The 19,741-nt window shown below is 44.9% G+C and overlaps 1 protein-coding gene across 6 annotated transcripts in view; it reads left to right on the top strand.

Annotated features, from left to right (window-relative positions):
* The window catches only part of robo3 (roundabout, axon guidance receptor, homolog 3 (Drosophila)), a 125,478-nt gene extending 109,123 nt beyond the window's left edge, over positions 1-16,355 (top strand). For 2 of the 6 annotated variants that reach the window (XM_040181840.2, XM_040181837.2), the window contains exons 15-27: positions 43-167; positions 3,087-3,267; positions 5,511-5,756; positions 6,041-6,080; positions 6,262-6,401; positions 6,557-6,829; positions 6,956-7,106; positions 7,570-7,788; positions 10,761-10,960; positions 11,109-11,216; positions 11,871-12,035; positions 12,489-12,631; positions 15,515-16,355. In XM_040181840.2, the coding sequence (XP_040037774.2) occupies positions 43-167; positions 3,087-3,267; positions 5,511-5,756; positions 6,041-6,080; positions 6,262-6,401; positions 6,557-6,829; positions 6,956-7,106; positions 7,570-7,788; positions 10,761-10,960; positions 11,109-11,216; positions 11,871-12,035; positions 12,489-12,631; positions 15,515-15,526 (2,003 nt within the window). In that variant the 3' untranslated portion in view covers positions 15,527-16,355. The remainder of the gene's footprint in view (positions 1-42; positions 168-3,086; positions 3,268-5,510; positions 5,757-6,040; positions 6,081-6,261; positions 6,402-6,556; positions 6,830-6,955; positions 7,107-7,569; positions 7,789-10,760; positions 10,961-11,108; positions 11,217-11,870; positions 12,036-12,488; positions 12,632-15,514) is intronic. The other 4 variants (XM_078106481.1, XM_078106480.1, XM_078106479.1 and 1 more) reach the window with 4 other exon arrangements.
* The last annotated feature ends 3,386 nt before the right edge of the window (positions 16,356-19,741 follow it).

The raw sequence follows: 19,741 nt of genomic DNA, 5'->3' as shown, positions 1-19,741 counted from the left end.
GTTGCTGTGATGACATGAACGCTGTCCCCCAACCTCTTACAGTCCCAAGTGCCCCACCCAGAGCTGTCACAGTGGTAACAGTGAAGCCAAGCAACAGCTCCAGCATCAGCGTCTCCTGGGAGCCTCCGCCCAGCGAGATGCAGAACGGCGTCATCCAGGAGTACAAGGTAAACACGCCTCAACAGTTTGATTGCTAAACTCTTCTCATATTTGGTTTCTTCAGGTTACGTACAGAGGTAAAATCAAATTTCAAAAGGAAAAAAGATCCTCAGGCTGTGATTTTTAGGACTTCAAAGTAGAGTTCAGCGTCTACTGTACATGTAGCATAGAGAATATCTGACTGATCAAAGTGTTGCAGCTGTGGTCGGCTATTTCATCAGTGAATGAAAATGCAAACACACACTTGGCTGAAACCCTTTGGACTGATAAGAGACGGATTTTCAAAAGTGTCACAAAGCCAAGCCAGAAGCCTGAAAAGATCTCCATCCATCCATCTTCAACCGCTTATCCGGGGTCGGGTCGCGGGGGCAACAGCTCCAGCAGGGGACCCCAAACTTCCCTTTCCCGGGCCACATCTACCAGCTCTGACTGGGGGATCCCAAGGCGTTCCCAGGCCAGTGCAGAGATATAATCTCTCCACCTAGTCCTGGGTCTTCCCCGGGGCCTCTTCCCAGCTGGCCGTGCCTGAAACACCTCCCTAGGGAGGCGCCCAGGGGGCATCCTCACCAGATGCCCAAACCACCTCAACTGGCTCCTTTCGACGCAAAGGAGCAGCGGCTCTACTCCGAGCTCCTCGCGAATGGCTGAGCTTCTCACCCTATCCCTAAGGGAGACGCCAGCCACTCTCCTGAGGAAACCCATTTCGGCCGCTTGTACCCGTGACCTAGTTCTTTCGGTCATGACCCATCCTTCATGACCATAGGTGAGGGTAGGAACGAAGATTGACCGGTAGATCGAGAGCTTTGCCTTCCGGCTCAGCTCTCTTTTCGTCACAACGGTGCGGTAAAGCGAGTGCAATACCGCCCCCGCTGCTCCGATTCTCCGGCCAAACTCACACTCCATCTTCCCCTCATTCGTGAACAAGACCCCGAGGTACTTGAACTCCTTCACTTGGGGTAAGGACACATTCCCTACCTGGAGTAGGCAATCCATCGGTTTCCTGCTGAGAACCATGGCCTCAGATTTAGAGGTGCTAATCCTCATCCCGACCGCTTCACACTCGACTGCGAAACGCTCCAGTGAGAGTTGGAGGTCACAGACGGAAGATGCCATCAGGACCACATCATCTGCAAAAAGCAGCGATGAGATCCGCAGCCCCCCGAACTGTAGACCCTCCTCCCCCCGACTACGCCTCGATATCCTGTCCATGAAGACCACAAACAAGATTGGTGACAAGGCGCAGCCCTGGCGAAGGCCAACCCCCACCGGAAACGCCTTCGACTTACTGCCGAGCACCCGAACACAGCTCTCGCTTTGGGCGTACAAGGATTGGATGGCCCCAAGCAAGGACCCCCTCACCCCGTACTCCCGCAGCACCTCCCACAGTATCTCTCGGGGGACCCGGTCATACGCCTTCTCCAAGTCCACAAAACACATGTAGACTGGTTGAGCATACTCCCAAGCCCCCTCTATGATCCTGGAAAGAGTGAAGAGCTGGTCCGTTGTTCCACGACCAGGACGAAAACCGCATTGTTCCTCTTCAATCCTTGGTTCGACTATCGGCCGAACCCTCCTTTCCAGCACCTTAGAGTAGACTTTACCCGGGAGGCTGAGTAGTGTGATACCCCTGTAATTGGCACACACTCTCTGGTCCCCCTTTTTAAAGAGGGGTACCACCACCCCGATCTGCCACTCTTTTGGCACTGTCCCAGACTTCCACGCAATGTTGAAGAGGCGTGTCATCCAAGACAACCCCCCAACACCCATTGCCTTTAGCATCTCTGGACGGATCTCATCAATCCCCGGGGCTTTGCCACTGCGGAGTTGTTTGACTACCTCAGTGACTTCCACCAGGCTAATTGACGATGATCCCTCCTCCGCCTCCAGCTCCGCCTCCACCACAGAGGGCGTAGTAGTTGGATTCAGGAGTTCCTCAAAGTGTTCCTTCCACCGCCCGATAACCTCCTCAGTCGCGGTCAACAGGGTCCCATCCTTACTGTACACAGCTTGGATGGTTCCCCGTTTCCCCCTCCTGAGGTGCCGGATGGTCTTCCAAAAACACTTTGGTGCCGACCGAAAGTCCTTCTCCATAGTTACCCCGAACTCCTCCCATACTCGCTGCTTTGCCTCCATCACGGCAGAGGCTGCTGCCCTTCGAGCCTGTCGGTACACTGCAACTGCCTCTGGAGTCCCACCGGATATCATAACCCGGAAGGCCTCCTTCTTCAGTCGGACGGCTTCCCTGACCACCGGTGTCCACCACGGAGTTCGAGGGTTACCGCCCCTTGATGCACCTAAGACCTTGAGGCCACAACTCACCGCCGCGGCTTCAGCAATGGAGGTTTTGAACATAGACCACTCTGGTTCAATGTCCCCTGCCTCCACAGGAATGTGAGAGAAGCTCCGCCGGAGGTGTGAGTTGAAAATCTTTTGGACCGGGGCCTCCTCCAGACGTTCCCAGTTCACCCTCACTACACGCTTGGGTTTACCGGGTCTGTCCCGAGTCTTCCCCCATCCTCTGACCCAGCTCACAACCAGATGGTGATCAGTTGACAGCTCTGCCCCTCTCTTTACCCGAGTGTCCAGAACATGCGGCCTCAGATCAGACGATACGATTACAAAATCGATCATTGATCTTTGGCCTAGGGTGCTCTGGTACCACGTACACTTATGAACATCCTTATGTTCGAACATGGTGTTTGTTATGGACAATCCGTGACTAGCACAGAAGTCCAGTAACAAACACCCGCTCGGGTTCAGATCAGGGAGGCCATTCCTCCCAATCACGCCTCTCCAGTTATCTCCATCGTCGCCCACGTGCGCATTGAAGTCTCCCAGTAGGACTATGGAGTCCCCTACAGGAGCCCCATGCTCCAGATGAAAAGATCTGCCCGATGAATTCAATCGCATCTCTTTCATCCCGCTAGGTTTGGTGTTTCGGCGGCGGCGACAACCAGACACGATACTACATCAACAGGACGGTGGACGGGAGCACGCTGTCCGCGGCGCTGAAGGGCCTGATGCCCGGCTTGCTCTACCAGGTGGAGGTGGCGGCGGTGACCAGCGCCGGCATCGGCACCCGCAGTCAGCCGGTCTCTGTCCTCATCAGTGAGTCCACGGACACACAAACAGATGTAGAAGTGAATGCTGGGCAACACACAATTTTCGATTGAATTTTAAACATGACAATGACATGCGCGATTAATCTCATTGTTATGTGCAAAATTCACTCATTCATTCAAAATTCACAATTCACTTTTAACGCAAATAAATAACTTTCTACTCCTTACATTTTAAAAACATCATAGTTCCCGCTTGTCGCACGAACACAAAAAACCCTATCCAGATAAATGGCGCTATGCGGACAGAGTGAATTTGATTGTGATTGGATGAGAAGTATAAACATTCAGCATCCAGACACCCGATTGGTTTTCTCCGCGATGCGCCGGCAGATCGGAGCGACACCGGGTGGGAAAAGTGGTCTGTGGAAAGTTGGTATTTATCGACATGGACCCTCCTCCTCTTCCTCCTCCTCTTCCTCACGCAGATTCCATGTAACGTTAAATGAGTATCTTCAGGGGTGCGCCCCCCCCCCCATGACGTAGTAAACCTGGGGGAGACACTGCAGTCTACCTCATCAATGGAAAAACGTGTGTGTGACTCGTGTCACTGGAAAATGGGTTGTGGTTTTATCTGTTTGTTTGTTGTTGTTTCCACCATCCCAACGGCAAGTCACATGATGTGCAGGCACCTTCTGATCACATTGTAACGGACTGACGTGTTGTGTGAGCGAGGTTACACATTAAGAGTTTGTCCTTAATGGAATTTTATTTTTACTTTTATACTTTAAGTAGTTTTGAAACCAGTACTTTTATACTTTTACTTAAGTAAAAAGCTTGAGCTGGTACTTCAACTTCTACAGGAGTCTTTTTAAACCCTAGTAGCTGTACTTCTACTTGAGTAATGAATGTGAATACTTTTGACACCTCTGGTAATCAAATCAAATATAAAACAATATCTATTTGCAAGCGCATTCGCGTTTTATCTAGATTGATATTGAAAAAACAGTTATCTTTGATCATAACATCCTAACAGACATGCACGCCAGCATACACATATTTCTTTACAAGGGAGTAGTACAAAGAGTATTTATCAATAATCTATATATCAAATCTATATTCAGTAGGTGACCCTGTTAGATTGAAGTGGTCCAGCACTAAGGACACAACTGGTTTTACTATGCTGAGACTGTTGAGTCCATGTTTGTTCTGGATTTCCTTTGGAGAACTTCAAACAAAAATTAAAAAATAAATAACTTTGGTTCTAACAACGTTGCGGTCTGGAAGAGATTTTAAATTAAAATGTTGCTCCTTTTTTAATCAATTCTTCGCCGGTTCTTTTCTTTTTCAGTTCATGTGAGCGCTGATGCAGTCTTATGCCCGCCCCCTAATGATCTCATTGGTTTAGACACGTTGATGCCCTTCTCAAGCCAATACTGATCAACATCACCTCCTGTGACCCATGATTTTATTGTATGTGTATTTAGACGGATTTTCAAAATAAAACTATATTTTATAAAACACGCTAATCCAAGATAAAATAATTGTTGCCGTTAATTAATTAATGGGATCGTGGAGATTAACTTGTCAAGCCCTAATAGAAATAGGAGTGCCTCAAGATGCAGGTGCACTACAGATTCCTATTGAAGATGGAAAATTATTTAATTCAAATTTGATGTTCGATTTACTTCAGTTTAGAGATTCAGTATTCTTTTAGCCATACTAGCGATGCCCAATAAATGCCTTTCTGGGAGATTTTTCATCCTAAACCGGCAACCTCCGGATCTGAAATGTGAAGCCAACTTTAGAGTGCCTTAAACTTAAAGTACCTTTTTCTCTACTGACGATCAGGGGACCACTACTCTGAGTAATTCATGGTTTGAGTCAAAAAGACCACAAAGGACGATGTGCTTTGGCGTGGGGCTACCTTGTGCTCCACAGGTCACTACCGAGGCATGTGTTTCACTTCAATAATTGGAACATTCTCGTTGCCTTATTCAGCGTCAGTTGCATTTAGCTCCACGCTGTCATGTTTTAAATAAAACACGTAATATCCCCAGAGGATGAATCCTGATGATTTCAGTGATTAATTAACTATCCATCCGTGGAGTCACTAAAAAGTATAAAGTTGATATCCTATCACTGTGGCTACATGTGGTTTTGATTGGATGCTCTGGTTTGGCTTCAAATTAAGCCATACAAAAGAAATACAGTGGATGGATAAGATAATAAACAAATACAGTTCTGAAATTATCTTATTCTGTCCTCCACCCTCCCACTTTCTCTCCCCAGAGCTGCCAGCCGAACAGCCGTCAGTGGCAGGCGGCGGCGGCGGCGGCACCAGTGACGGCGGCAAGGAGAGCAGTGTGAGTCTGGCCGAGCAGATCACCGACGTGGTCAAGCAGCCGGCGTTCATCGCGGGGATCGGCGGAGCCTGCTGGGTCATCCTCATGGGCTTCAGCGTCTGGATTTACTGCCGACGCAAGAAGAGGAAGGAGCTGAGCCATTACACCGCCTCCTTCGCCTACACACCAGCAGGTCAGGAGGAGGGATTCACATGTAGAACAGATGACTGTTGCTGCCGTCTGGTTCGATTGCACTTACTATGGGAGTCGTGTGATCGGTCCGGAGGAAGGTGGCATTTAGATTGTAGTCCAAGGCATTTTGTTTTATACTTTTGGAGGAACATTCAATTAAAGTTATTTACATATTTTTGTGGTAATAAGCACAGCTCATGTTTGTTAAGTATGGCCCCAACTGCAACATCCATGAGTCTGTTTACCACCGCTCATCATTCTCTTGTTCTCTCTTGTGTTCTGCAGTCGGTTTCCCTCACGGAGAAGGAACAGTACTCAATGGAAGGTAATTCAATTATATCCTGCTGTGTATCTGTAATCTGTTTCAATTCACAGTAATCAATAGAAAAACCATAGTCAATGTTTCTATCCAGCATTTTACTTGCTGTTCCTGCTGTATCTGGAAGGTCCCTGCTGCTGCACTCTGCCTCACCACGTCTTAAATTAAAGCCAGAATGTCTCCATAGGCCGGGCGTGCTGGGAGGCAACATGGGCAACTACCCGTGGCTGGCAGACTCTTGGCCCACCACCAACCTGGTCCACAGCGGCAAAGAGCCAGTCAACTGCTGCAACAGCACTCACGACACGGCTGAGAGATACTACAACGGTAGGAAGCTGCGCACCCTGAGTGGTTTGGTAGAGGCGGTATATGAACTGCGTCTGCTCCTCTGTGTAGAAGCATGAGATGAGAGTGTGATGATAAGTGGAATTTGTCAAAGCAAAAGATAGGAAAGCTGATAGTGACGTCCAATCCCTGTGAAGACGCAGGAATCTCCAACTACCTGAATCAGACGGAGAAGTACAGCATGGGCGGCTCCACCGAAGGGCCCATCTACAGCACCATCGACGCCACCAACGAAGACTTTGCCTACGCACAGCACGCGTCCACCGCTCCCTACGCCTCCACCTCCATCATGCCTTTCACCAACCAGATGCAGGCGCCGGCCCACAGCGGAGAGCAGCAGCCGGATGGACACTGGATCGCCCAGTCGGGGGTGTCTGGAGCTCAGTACGCCCAGCCGGACCGCTGTAATGGTGAGGGGGGCGCCGGGGACCTGGCGCTGTGTTGGTTTGTTATTCTTTCACATTGAGGGTTGCTCAATGTGCAAAAAGCATGTTTCTCCAGAGAGAATCATTGCAGTTCCTCTGCATGTTTCTCAGGTAGCAAACCCAAGCAGAAGGCGATGGGTAAGGCCGTTAAGACCCCGTCTCTGACCTGGATGGAGGCGTTGCCCCCCCCCCCCCCCATTGGAAAGCTGGATCAGTTTACGGCGGACGAGGAGCCCCTCGAGCATGAAGACATGGACATAGGGTGAGTCAGGCATACATCTCTATAATCAGTATCTCACTGCTACACCATCATTTTGACTCACCTCTAACAGGGCACATGGGGTATCAAAGGCATCTATCTCATCTATCGCCTCAGGCTTTAACAAATCAATTATCTCTCCTTTGGTCAATTGCTTTTAATGATTAAGCGGTTTTCTCAACACAATTTGCTGTGTTTTTCCTTTCAGTCGCTTTCTTCAAAATATCATCGTGTGTCACGCGAGAAGAAGCCTTGTCTCCCGTAAGGCCGCCAATGGCAAGGCCGTCTGACTCACCCGAAAGAACAGCATTAATGTTTAAGTAGCCTCGTATCTAGTTGGAAACGAAAGTGCCTGTGAGACCAGAGGACCCCCAAAGGCATTGTTTAAGAACACACACAGTTAAGATCCTTCCCACATCTGATACACCGCACCATCTACATGTGACACTGCTCTTTGTCTGTGTAGCTCGGATGAGGAGTGGTGTCCCCCCCTCCCAGAGAGGACCTACCTGACGGAGGGCTGTGAGGATGGATCCCGTCCTCCACAGAGGAACAACGCCTCCTCCCCGGCCACCTCCTACAGCCACCAGTCCACCGCCACGCTCACGCCATCGCCCCACGAGGAGGGCCGAGCGCCCCATGACCTCCCTCGCCTCAACCCCGCAGACGGCCAGCCGCTCTCACGGTATGTGAACTGCACGCCACTGACTGGGAGGTAGCGTTCATATTTAATCCATATTAGCTTGTGAGCCTGAACGCACACAATCATCTGCTTTACTGAACGCAAACCTCCCTTTGCTTTAGATTTCACTGTTCCCTGCTCAGTCAACAGAAGGATGCGTTTTTTTGCTATTGTTACAATAGTAACATCTCTGATAAACAGATAAACATGTAGAAATTCCTCAACTAAAGAAAATGATTTAGCATTTATTTCATTCATTTATTTTGTACCTTTCAGCAGCTATCTATGTGTTTTAACAGTGCTTGTCACATTAAGCAATTCATTCGTTTAAGCCAGTAGTTACTTTAGACAAACTACACTCTAACAAATTAACGGTAACTTACTGGCAGTAAGGACGCCAGGAATTTACCGTTATTTTACGGTTTAATACCGTGAATGGTTTTTACACTATGTTACCGTAAAAGGGATACAGTAAACTGGCTTGAACTTTACATTCAATTAACGGTAACATACTGGCACCGGATACCAGTAATTTGCGGTTATTTTATGGTACACTGCCGTAGAATACAGTATGTTACCGTATAATGGATTACTGTATGTTACCGTAAACTTGAACCAATTTTACTGTGAATTAACTGCAATTTACTGGCAGTCGACGCTAGTAACTTACTGTTTTATTTACAGTGCCCTGCCGTAATATACTGTATGTTGCCGTATATTGGATTACAGTTTGTTACCATAGGATTACCGTTTGTGTTATAAATACCAGAATGTTATCGCTTACTTATGACCGTATACTTTTGCATTTAATTTTCCACAAATTAAAGAAAGACAACCAAACTCATTTCGGTCATAGTGGTTGGAGTTTATTAGATGCCTTCAAGACAAAAATGTTAGACATTTGTAACCAAGAACAAAACATAAAATATGCCGCATGTATACAATAATACATTTTTTTTATTACAAAATTATTTGGAACAAGGTAAACTAACTGCAACAATACGCTATAGAACACTTTCAATTGACCGCAGCAAACGGCTGGCGTCCTTAATCCAGTGGCTACTGTAAAACAAACCAAAATAAAATATTTAGAAACACTGTCATTGGTAAGATTTTAAAATTACAAAGAGGAGGAAGACAACTAGATGTAAGGAAGGAGAATGTTAATCATGCTAGGCAAATAACACTTACCAACGTTACTTGGAGAGACGAGGCAATAAGAAACTCCTCCGATGTTGAACTGCACTGACAGGTGTTCTGGATGAACTGAGATTACGCGTCTGACGTCACGTTCAGGAGCAGTCGGTCACGATTAACACTCAAATGACTTTTAGGCAATGAACACTTTGAATAATACAAATATTTAGTATCTTTACATTCCGGCCACTGAAACGACGGCGAAGGCGGCGCATGGGGTAGAGAGGGTGTGCTGTGCAGCACAAGGTCAGTGGTTCAAGTCGAAGTGTCCCTGAGCAAGACACCTAACCCCCAATTATTCCACATAAAATTATGTCAAATATGGCATTTTGGATAAAAGTGACACCTACATAGTCATGTCTTGTACTATAAGTCAAAGTCATCATCATATCTCATTAGATACTATCTCATTATGATGACTTATAGGACATGTTTTTCAGTGGCTGACATGGGATTCCATACATTAACCTACAACATATATAGATGGATTGTGATTCACTGCACTTGTATGTGTATTTCCACCACTTCAAAAAATATATGTAACATGCTGTTGAATTACGGTAGTCTGCTATTATCGTAAATTGACGGATTAAAACCGTTTTTCCATGACGTTGGCCGTTAATGTACAAGCAGGGGATGGAAATTTAACTGTATGTTACAGTTATTATGACATACTGTAAGATACCGTTAGAAATGCACCGTACATTTACAGCAATGTACAGTACAGTACAGTTCAATGTACAGTTACAGTGTATGGGTCAAAGTGATTGTGCGCCGTTCGGCCATCTGGCCACTAACCACTGCTGTCTCACTGTGATGTTTTTGAATACACACGATGCGTGAGGACAAACGGCTTTTCATTGTAACTGTTTATTTGGGTAACCCAGCCAGGCTGTTTCCCCCCAGGTTATTCACCTCATCTAACTTCCTCTATGTACTGCTTCGAATAAACATCAATGAGCATGAAGCTCAATGTACCAACATACATACGACAACTACTGAACAGACACTGTTTATTTTGCTCCCTTATAAAATAAACATGTTCCTGCTGCTATATGTTCAGAAAGAGAAACAGATTTATAAATGTTAACTTGTTGTTGCTCGGAAAGGTGCCTGTTTCAATATAACTTGTTTTGCTGTAAAACGTAGATAAAACGTTATTTCCCTGGCAGTGGCAATAGCTCTGATTATATTAAATTCTTTTTTACGTTTTACTGTTTCTGTGTAGTGTGTAAATTAACTGTTTCAGCCACTCAGATATAGATAAGTCATTTTTATTGCTATTAAAAAGCATCTTCTTTTGCGTGTTTGCAAATCATTATTCATGTTTTGCAATTAAGCACATGCATTGGTGCCGAGCACTGGCTTTTAAATGACCCAGATAGAAAATGTCGCTGAATTTCATTTGTCTCTCCATTCTTCCTTGGTCTGGTATGACCTGCAGCTTAAAATCTTAATGACTAATAGTTACTAAGAAAAAACGATAACCTTTAACAATGCATTTGGACACAGTTGCTCCCCATTTGATTAAGCCATTTCTTAATATTCTGGAAAAAAAACATTGTCTGCAACAATGCACATTGACCATTGTTAGCCTACGGGCTACTCCCATGAGCAGATGTTAAATTAACAATTTAATTAACAATGACGAGGAGAAGGGAGAAATAGGCCAACCTGAAGGACAATGGTTCACTTTATTCTCTTTTTGTAAACCTAGCTTAGAACCAAAAATGTAGCATCGATTTGTTGTTGTCTCATGGTGTCCTTTCTTCCCATAGCAGAAGGTTACCCTGCGGTCCAGTGCCAGTTCCCCAGGCGCTGAGCCCGCTGCTCACCCACTCCAACCCAAACCTCTCCGGCCAACAGCATCACGGCTCACCAGAGGTTGGCACGCGGCAGTGCCAGAGTCCTGCCCATCGCTGCCTCCACAGCCAGGGGCCGGCTCTGAATGAAGACACCATCAGCGCCACCACACCGGGTAAAGAGACTGATGGACACACACGCAACATGGCAACACATTCGCAACACATTCACCGTGGAACATAATTCGTATGCATTGGATACCTCAAATGCTCTGTTGAGTGTGCTGTGAAAACTGTGATTGTTTTTCACTTGTCCTCGCTTAGTGCACGGCCGCTCATCCCCAGCAGATACGTGCACTCCTCCCAACCAAAAAGCACGCGTGAAAAAGAAGGTGTCAAAGAGTTCAGCTTACAGAAGGGATGTGCAAGGAGGTGAGTGGGTTCGGATCCTTCGGAAAATGGGGAGTAAAAAACGCTTCCATGTCTCAAATTCAGTTCAGTTCAGTTATTGAACCTATCAGAAAAAAAGATTTGAAAAAAAGGTGTTATTTGTTGTGGATCCAATGTTCTCAGCGGCTGAATCTACCTCTCTGCTGCAAAGGAGAACAAACTGCCTCGGCTTCTTTTTCTTTTGCTATTCATTGCTCTGTCAGTGAGTGAATAAATGCACTGCATGATAACCCAACATGTACACGCCGGTATCCTTCAACACTGAGTGAATGCCAACAGCTCTGGTACAAAGCTGAGCTGGGAGGCTAGTATTCCTGTCTATAGGCATCGCCTTGACTTCTGATCTTGGCCTACAGACACTTCCCCCCCAGAACTGGACATGAGAATTATCGAAAGAAGTATTACAAGGTCAATCCAGTAACCACAGAGCCCTCATTTCAAAAAGCAGATTATCAGAGGTGATTTCAATGTGTCCCTGGTTTCTGACAGAAAGCAACGCAGGCAGTCGTCTCTCCAGTTCACTTAGTTTTGAGCAGAACTAAAACGAAACAACGAGATGTCATGAAAACAGAAACCTGACGTGAAATGACTATAACTAAAAACGCTACATGTTTTAATATTTGTCCCTCTGCTTAGACCTGCCCCCACCTCCTGAGCCGCCCCCCGGGGAGGACCGGTTGCAGGGAACCCAAGGCCGCGTGGAGGCGGGCAGCGCGGTGAATAGCGCTCTTTCCTCCCTGGAAAGGAGCGAATACAGCAGCAGCCACCAACGGCAAGGCTCGGGACAAAGACGCACCGACAGTAAGGCAGCGTGTAGCATTTAAGTCAGAGGATGATTCATGTTCCCCATTTACACGGGATGTAAATGACAAGAAGAGTGTGTCCGGTGTGACCACGTAGCCACGCTCAGATGTTCAGTGTGTACCACGTCTCTGCTGTGTCACGCCCTGCTGCTGCACTGCAGTACCATGTCCCACAATGCTGTGCAGTAGAGCAGTGGTTCCCAAAATGGGGCATGTGGAGAGATGCAATATGATGAAAATGAAAATATAACCAGGCATATCTGTCCCAAGAAGAGTTTAAATACTATACCATATATATTAGCCATAATTAATCATAATTTCCCCACTGTTTATCTTGCTTTGGCGTCAATGGATCGTTACGTTAACGTATTTATGACAATTTAACGTGCCCAGCCCTAATATATGTGCATACCTATTAACCATGTGGTGTCCTTGGCTAATACCTCCTTAGATGAGGAGATGGTGCCGTACAGCAGTAAGGCCGCTTACCTCTCCAGGAGTCAGATGTCCAGTAACTGCTCGACCACAGGAAGCTCTTCCTCCAGAGGCTCCACGGGCTCCCGAGGGCTCCACTCGGGCCGGAAACACAACGAGGTAGGAGCAATGCTAACGATATCATCATTTCACCAAAGTTATATTTTATCCATCTTTTAATGCAAGAGAATTAAATGTTTGTTTTTTTACCTCAAACGTTTTTTGATAATTGATGCTTTCAGATATTCATGAGCGCAGGAACAGTCTCTTCCTGCCAGCGAGAGGTTATTGCCTTTTAGTTTTGTCTACACGTCATTACTTGTGCTCCATAAAATACACATATTCTCATACGTGCAGGCGCATGCAAAGAGCTTCCACATGCCCTTGTTGCCCACGCACACTCACGCTCATGCATAAAGATCTACCATTATGCCGAGGCTTTGCAGTTAGGAAGGCTGCTCTCTCTGGAGTGCACTTCACTCCGGGCCCGCTCCTTTAAAGGCAAAACCCTGCAGGCTCCCTGGTGCCTTTCATGGCAGAACAAGCTGCGCATCCTCACCGTCGGCTCACAGGGATTCTGTGCAGGGAGGCGAGCTGGTATTTGTCCCTCTACCTTACTGTAGGTAGGCCTGGGAAGTGGCTGATACAAAGTGTGTAAATCACTCCACGCTGCCATGACTCAGCAGAACCCGGGCTCCTCCTGTCCACACGTGAAGTGTCCTTGGTGAGATACTAGACTCAATGGCAGCTTTGTCTCCATCGATGTCTACGTGAAGGAGACCGGACAGCCCTTTGTGTGTGCCCTATAGAATTGCAGCCCATTTACCAAATCTATAAAGTGTTTCCCGTATCGATCAAGTGCAAACAAATGTCTTTCGCTTGAGATTACTCTGCTTCTAAGGAGTATCGGACTATTACATTTTTACAAAAAGGATGCTGGACATTGAAATGACAATCACTACAGTCATTTTCCATTTTTTCTACTTGTCTAATGTCTAAGGATTTTCCAATATTTTTGTTTAAAACATTTTTGTACAGCTTCATTATCCATCATTTCATTAATTAGCTGATGATTTATTTAATCAGGACTTTCAGACTTCACAGTGAGAAAAAAAGACTACGTTAGATGTTAAAGTCATGCTGATCGAAGATGAATAAACTGTATTTAGCTAAGTAAGTGGGACATTTCTTTCAACCAATAACGAACAAAAACAGAGAACAAAATCAAATTCAATCGCCAAATTTGGAGATACTTTATTTGAGAAATGGAATGTTATTAGTTATTGTCATTATAGCAACATTCAAACAACGGTTGATTATGAGTAAACCATTAGAATTGTAAAAAAGGATATTGGGTTGATGAGAAATGAGCAGCTGATGCTCTCCTTTAGTGTGCTAGTTATTAGCTTTGATGCTGTAACCTGACTGTCTTCAAAGAGGCGCCTCTGGGTGCAGAGAGAGAGAGGATGGCCTCGTCCGGGGTCAGACCTAACTGCTGACCTCAGCTCCAATCCGACGTGGGAATGTTGCAAAGCAGCTGACACGCTCCCATATGCATTAGCTCCTTTCCCTTGCCCTGGACACATACACACATAGGGCCCTTGTATCTTGAGCCTCTCAGGTCACCCCTCTTCCTTGTCCGACTGACCCTTACTGGCCTTTTCACACCTTCCCGGGACATGAAAGCTTTGCTTTGGGGTGTTTCTACAGGAAGCCTGGGTTAGGGCGCCCCATCCTCCTGTGGAGCTGAGGTGACTGCTATCGCTGCCCTTTGACCCCGGCAGACAACCAGACTGTTGTTGCTGTTCTCACGTCTGTTACATCAGCTCTGAGGCAGGGGAAACAATAGGCATGTGTATAAAAGAAAGGGATAACAAATATGGAGTTATCAGTGTTGAATGGTACACAGAATGACAAACTCTAGCCCTCTCAGATATTCTGTTCTACTGTCATAGAGGATCTGCCAGTTTACTGGCTTTGTTTTTTCTCACTGAACCAAATAAGTGAGAGATATATATAAATAACAGAATAAATAACTAAAGATAGAATTATTGCGAGGCATTCTCGCCTTGATTACTTTTGAGTGCCTGCTGCGAACTAGGACTTCTGCCCCAGCCCTTAAGGGTTCTAGATTTAATCCCAATAACTGAAATATGAAAAGGGTTCACGGTAGATTCCCTAGCTGCAATTGGCAAAACCGCTTCATAGACCCGCCTCCTGTGGCCCATTTCTCCGTGGTCCCAGAACAGCTGAGATAAGCGGAGAGCCCTTTCAGGAAAGGATTATATATTCAGATATCCTATTTTTCAGATACAACTTGGTGCATAACATATGTCAAAAACATAAATTATACAAATAATATAATAATATGTATCATACTTCTTATTTTTTTGTTACTCAAGGAGGGGAGCCCGAGGTGGCCAGCCGCCATTGGTTCCTTGTATGACCTTTTGGGAACCAAAAAAGTTCTCTTTTGAGAAAAAGCTACAGAAGGGTTGAGTGTACAGTGAGAGAGATCTGATCTCCCCCTCTCCCCTGTTGTTTGACAAATGCATGTGTAGAGTAAGAATATGTAGGTCGACAGTCACCATTGATGCAATGCGGACTCATGAACCCTGTTAAGCTTCACCACTTCTTTTTAACAATTAATTAGTGAGTTGTGTATATTTCATACATGAAGGGCGGACCTGAAAAACACCTTACTACTTAAGTTACGAAGCGCTTCACAATGGGCACTTGTTCCTAGATATCCTAGATGTTGCTTTGGGAAACATATTATAATGTAAAATATCACTTATTAGTGGGAAATGATAGGAAGGAAAAAGGAAATGTTTTTAAAAAAAAAATGATTTGACCAGTAGGACACACATGAGTCATCTATTGCAGTCTGCTTACTGCTTATTGCGGTGGGTTAAAAGCTGAGCATGAGTATTTATCAAAATCAATTTGTGTTCTATAGTAGTTTGAGTTTGTATTGATCTTGAAATACATTTGTCTTCCTAGGAAATGAGATAAGGACACTGGTGAGTGTGTCGAAGCCTCCATCTCCCACCATCTTCCCACTGTGAACACAAAGGATGCACGAGAAGAAGAGGGCTTTGTTTGAGACGCTACACTCTGTCTTCACTAGGAAAGAAAGCAACAACAGACTTTACATTTACGTTTTTTGGGGTATTACTACGACTATTTATGGGCAAACAACGTTATTCCTCTGACTTGTAAATATCTGTGTCTGTACTGTTCTTTTGTGGGCTCTCGATACAGGGAAAGAGACGTATATTGTATTTATGAGGATGAAACAAAAAAAAAAAGTCTGTTATAACGAAACAAAAAAAAAGCTCACGTCTTCTTGAATGTGCCAACTTTTTTTTGTCAAGATGTATACTTTTTGGGAAAAAAGCATTAACTGCTGTTGCACTCTCTCGTTGTCATGGCAAAAACAACAGAAAATATGAAGCACAAAGGGTGACGCTGGTCAGAAAAGCCAAAATAAGTGGGTTGTTGCTGCTGGGGAAAGATGCCTCCGCCCGCCCTTGGCGCACCCCTACCGGGGTCCCTGCACCCATCTAGTCCGCAAAGAATGTTGTACTTTTCTATGTCCCTCCTCGGTTCCTCTGCAGCCAAAACGTCCAGTGTGCCAGCAGACAGGCAAGCTTTCTAAAAGTCTGATTGTACCCCCGTGCTCCTGTTGCGCCCCCTCTCCTTGGTCGTCCGAGGGACTGTGACCTGCAGCGGTGAGATCACATTTGCATATACTTCTTGCAAAACAAATTATGTCTGTCGACTGACTTTTTGTACTCTTGTTGTTTTGTAAATGTACAATAAAAGACATTTGCTGATCTAAGCCTGGACTTGTTTTGTAATGGGCAGTTTTATGGAGCTCCTTCATGTGGATATTGCAACAGGTTTTGGTCGGTGTAGAACCTTGTCCTGTCCATTCCAGCCATTCTCATGTAAGGGTTAGTGCATCTTACTTCTGTGCTTAAATGCAATCAATGTTCAGTTGGTGAACAGTTCAACTGTCTGGCATCAAAAAACATCAACAGGCTCTCTTGTAATTATAGATTCCACCTTTCGTTTGCCTGAACTCCGATTCTTTAATGAGCTCCAGTAAAGACAAACCCATACAAATAGAAAATTAAATGATCCAAATACTGTAAATAAGTGCCTTCGGCTTAACTTAAGACCTGGAGTGTGGATTTGACTGCCGTCAAGTCAGCCTGGAGGAGAAACAAGTAATCCAAAAATGTCAATTTGTCAGGTAGGACACATATAATGCAAAATGTGACGAATTTAAATAAAGATACAGTACCAGATAAAGGTTTGGACACATTTTCTCATTTAATTATCCAAAGTTTTGACTGGTACATGTTTCTGCATGAGTGCTGATGAGTTACCCTGTGCTTTGGAAAGTCATCCAACCTTTAAAGGTCACTCGCACCTTAATGTTGAGAAAGTCATGAAGGTCTCCAGTGTCTTACAGGACAGAGTTATCAGTCCTATGAACTAAGCTGTCTCCTGAAATGGACCTTGCTCTAAAAACAACTGCTCCACTGCTGAAGCAAATCCCAAACGTTCAACACATAAACCCCGTATAGCCTTTAACACGCTGACATTACTTTCCAGTCCTAAATAAATAACTGAATAAAAACTGCCTTATGGCCGGAGCTCCTAGAGTCCTCTAGCTTCATATTGCATCGCACCTGGGCCCAAGGAGCATTACATTGCCATGCTGTGAACTCTGAGAACCTCCCGTCTGAGACCTGCCATGCTTCTGCTTTTACATAAATGCCCTGGTTTTTTGGTAATCAGTTTAGACCTGACCTCAAATAACAGCACATGTGATCCAATGTGATGGCTGGTAAAGTGGATTTCAAAGCATTAGTTACTGAAGGACTTCTAATGGGGTTCTTTACAAATAGAAATAAAGTTTTTAATTGATCTGTCCCTAACATGTAGCGCATACTCCGCTGGACACAAAGACTGCAATTACATCAGGAATCAGGAAACATTCATTGCCATAATATGTCAGATATACAAGGAATTTGACTTGGCGGTTGGTGTGTGCACAAGGAATAAAATAAAATACTATGGGTTAGTACTATAAGACTAAAGGTTAGTTTAAATTTTGTAATATTCTCAAGATGTCAAAAACTACATTTTATGATCCACTTAATTATTGTTTTCTTTTTATTGATGTTACTCGAAAGCCCTGAAAGTCTTTTAAACTCTTCCTTGTAAAGTCAAAAGGGTTCTATGTCCTTACAACAATTAGAATTGTTAGCATTAATGAGCTCATGGAATTAAAAACCAAAGAAGAGCATAGGACAGCAGGTGAGAACGCCGAGAGGATTTATGTGACTGACCTTCTACAGAGTGAACCCACACCCCTTACCCTGTCCATGCCCCCCTTCGCTCCCGCTCCCCCTCCATGCCTCCCTCCTTCTCCCTTTTCCACGGCCATAAATCACAGCGCTCATTCATTAGGCCAGTGTCGCGGCCAGACCGCCCACCGGGCCTGAAGGAGGAGAAAAGAGCCGGAGAAAAGGCAGGATGAAAAGGAGGGGAGGGCATGAGGGCCCTGCACTCTCATTCCAAAATGCAACACACCAATTTCCATGTTAATTTTCCCTGTGACAGAAGAGATGGATGTTTGTGACTTGTTGGCTGATGTGGTGCATACATAGATGTTAAAATTGTGCCATTATGTAGGTCAAAGACTGTAATGATTTAGAGGCTTACAAGGTTACAAAACACTCAACACATTTAAGTGATGTTACAAAATGATCAATAGTTTTCCATTTATTTTCCACTCACATATATGTGGAAGGAAGGAATTGTTCAACAGACAAACACACTCCACAACAAGGTCATCGTGCTGCATGTCAACTGGCTGAAAGTCACCAATGTTTCCCAGAGACAAAAAAAAAATACAAGTGATACCACTTGTATAGAAGATGTACACGTCGGTGTTGGAACCACCTGGGAAATGCTGCAGCACTTCCTCCTAGTGAATAGTGCCAACTTAGAAACGTGTAGTTTCACAAGATTGAATAGGGAGAAGAAAACAAACACGATATCTAAAAAGCTGTTCATTACAACATTATTCTATCATTATCTATTATACTTATATAGTATATTGCATGTTAGGGCAGCGACAACAGGCCCCATTAAGGAAAAGCAAACATGTGGGTAAATCTGGGGTCCATAGTATGTGGGTGCATGCGTTGACCAGTGGCGTAGGGTCAGGTAGCAGTTGGGCAGCCACCTCCCGTTCTGAGAAGTGACGTCACACTAAAGTGTCTTTAACCTGCATTCTCACTATTAACTCCTCTAGTGCTATGAGATAATTAAGTCTTACTCTCTCTTGATTTATTCCCTCAGTAAACATCGTAAACAAGAGTTTATGATCTCAATCTCTAGTTGCAAGTTTAGCTGCAGTCTTCAATACAGCATGATGTTACTTTAGGAAACTGTGGTCCAGTTAGATCCAAACACACAATAAAGGGGATAAAGGGGAATAAAGGGGGATGCTTTAAGGCGGGGCTGCCTTGAGCTCTATATACAGTGTTTCTATGTCAATCCGTATTCTAAATATGCTCCGTTCCATGTGAAAAACATGGTCCACAAACCAACAACAGACGCCATTCATCATGGGCCGTGGACTATATAGGAAGTAGAAGGGGTCGTCTTGGCGACTTCATTTTTTTGACTTCTTGATTTTGGCAACTCTGCCGAGGACGTAATGTAAATTATTGTTGACCAGAGTTGCCCAGCAGCCCAATGTCCCAGTGAGCATGCTACAGTGCAAGACGCTGGAATTGTCTGTGTGTGTGTGTGTGTGTGTGTGTGTGTGTGTGTGTGTAAGCAGTCAAATGACCATGTGTGACTGACAGGGCAATGTTGAAACAGATCAGCCGTATGGGCACCATTGATTTCCAGTTAATGGAATGATTACCAATTTAAAATGCAGGAGCACGGTTAAACACTGCTGCCGATCAATGCGAGTATGTCACTGCCACCTGAGCTGCTGCCTGCATGATGGCAGCATTTGGTTTACATGGACAGAGCCCAGCTTCAGTAGCCACTCTGGAGTGGATCTATTTTTATCATATTACTTTCTATTTCTTTCCTTATACTCTATTTGCGTTACTTCTTTTTTTCTTTTTGGCAGAAAACTAACAGATCAATAAAGTATAGTTGGTTTGTGTAAATAGTCTAATGAAATTA

The sequence above is a fragment of the Gasterosteus aculeatus genome, chromosome 7, assembly GCF_964276395.1.
Source record: "Gasterosteus aculeatus chromosome 7, fGasAcu3.hap1.1, whole genome shotgun sequence".
Taxonomy (NCBI): domain Eukaryota; kingdom Metazoa; phylum Chordata; class Actinopteri; order Perciformes; family Gasterosteidae; genus Gasterosteus; species Gasterosteus aculeatus.
Note: the sequence above shows the minus strand (reverse complement) of the source record. Positions and strands in the feature narration are given on the sequence as shown.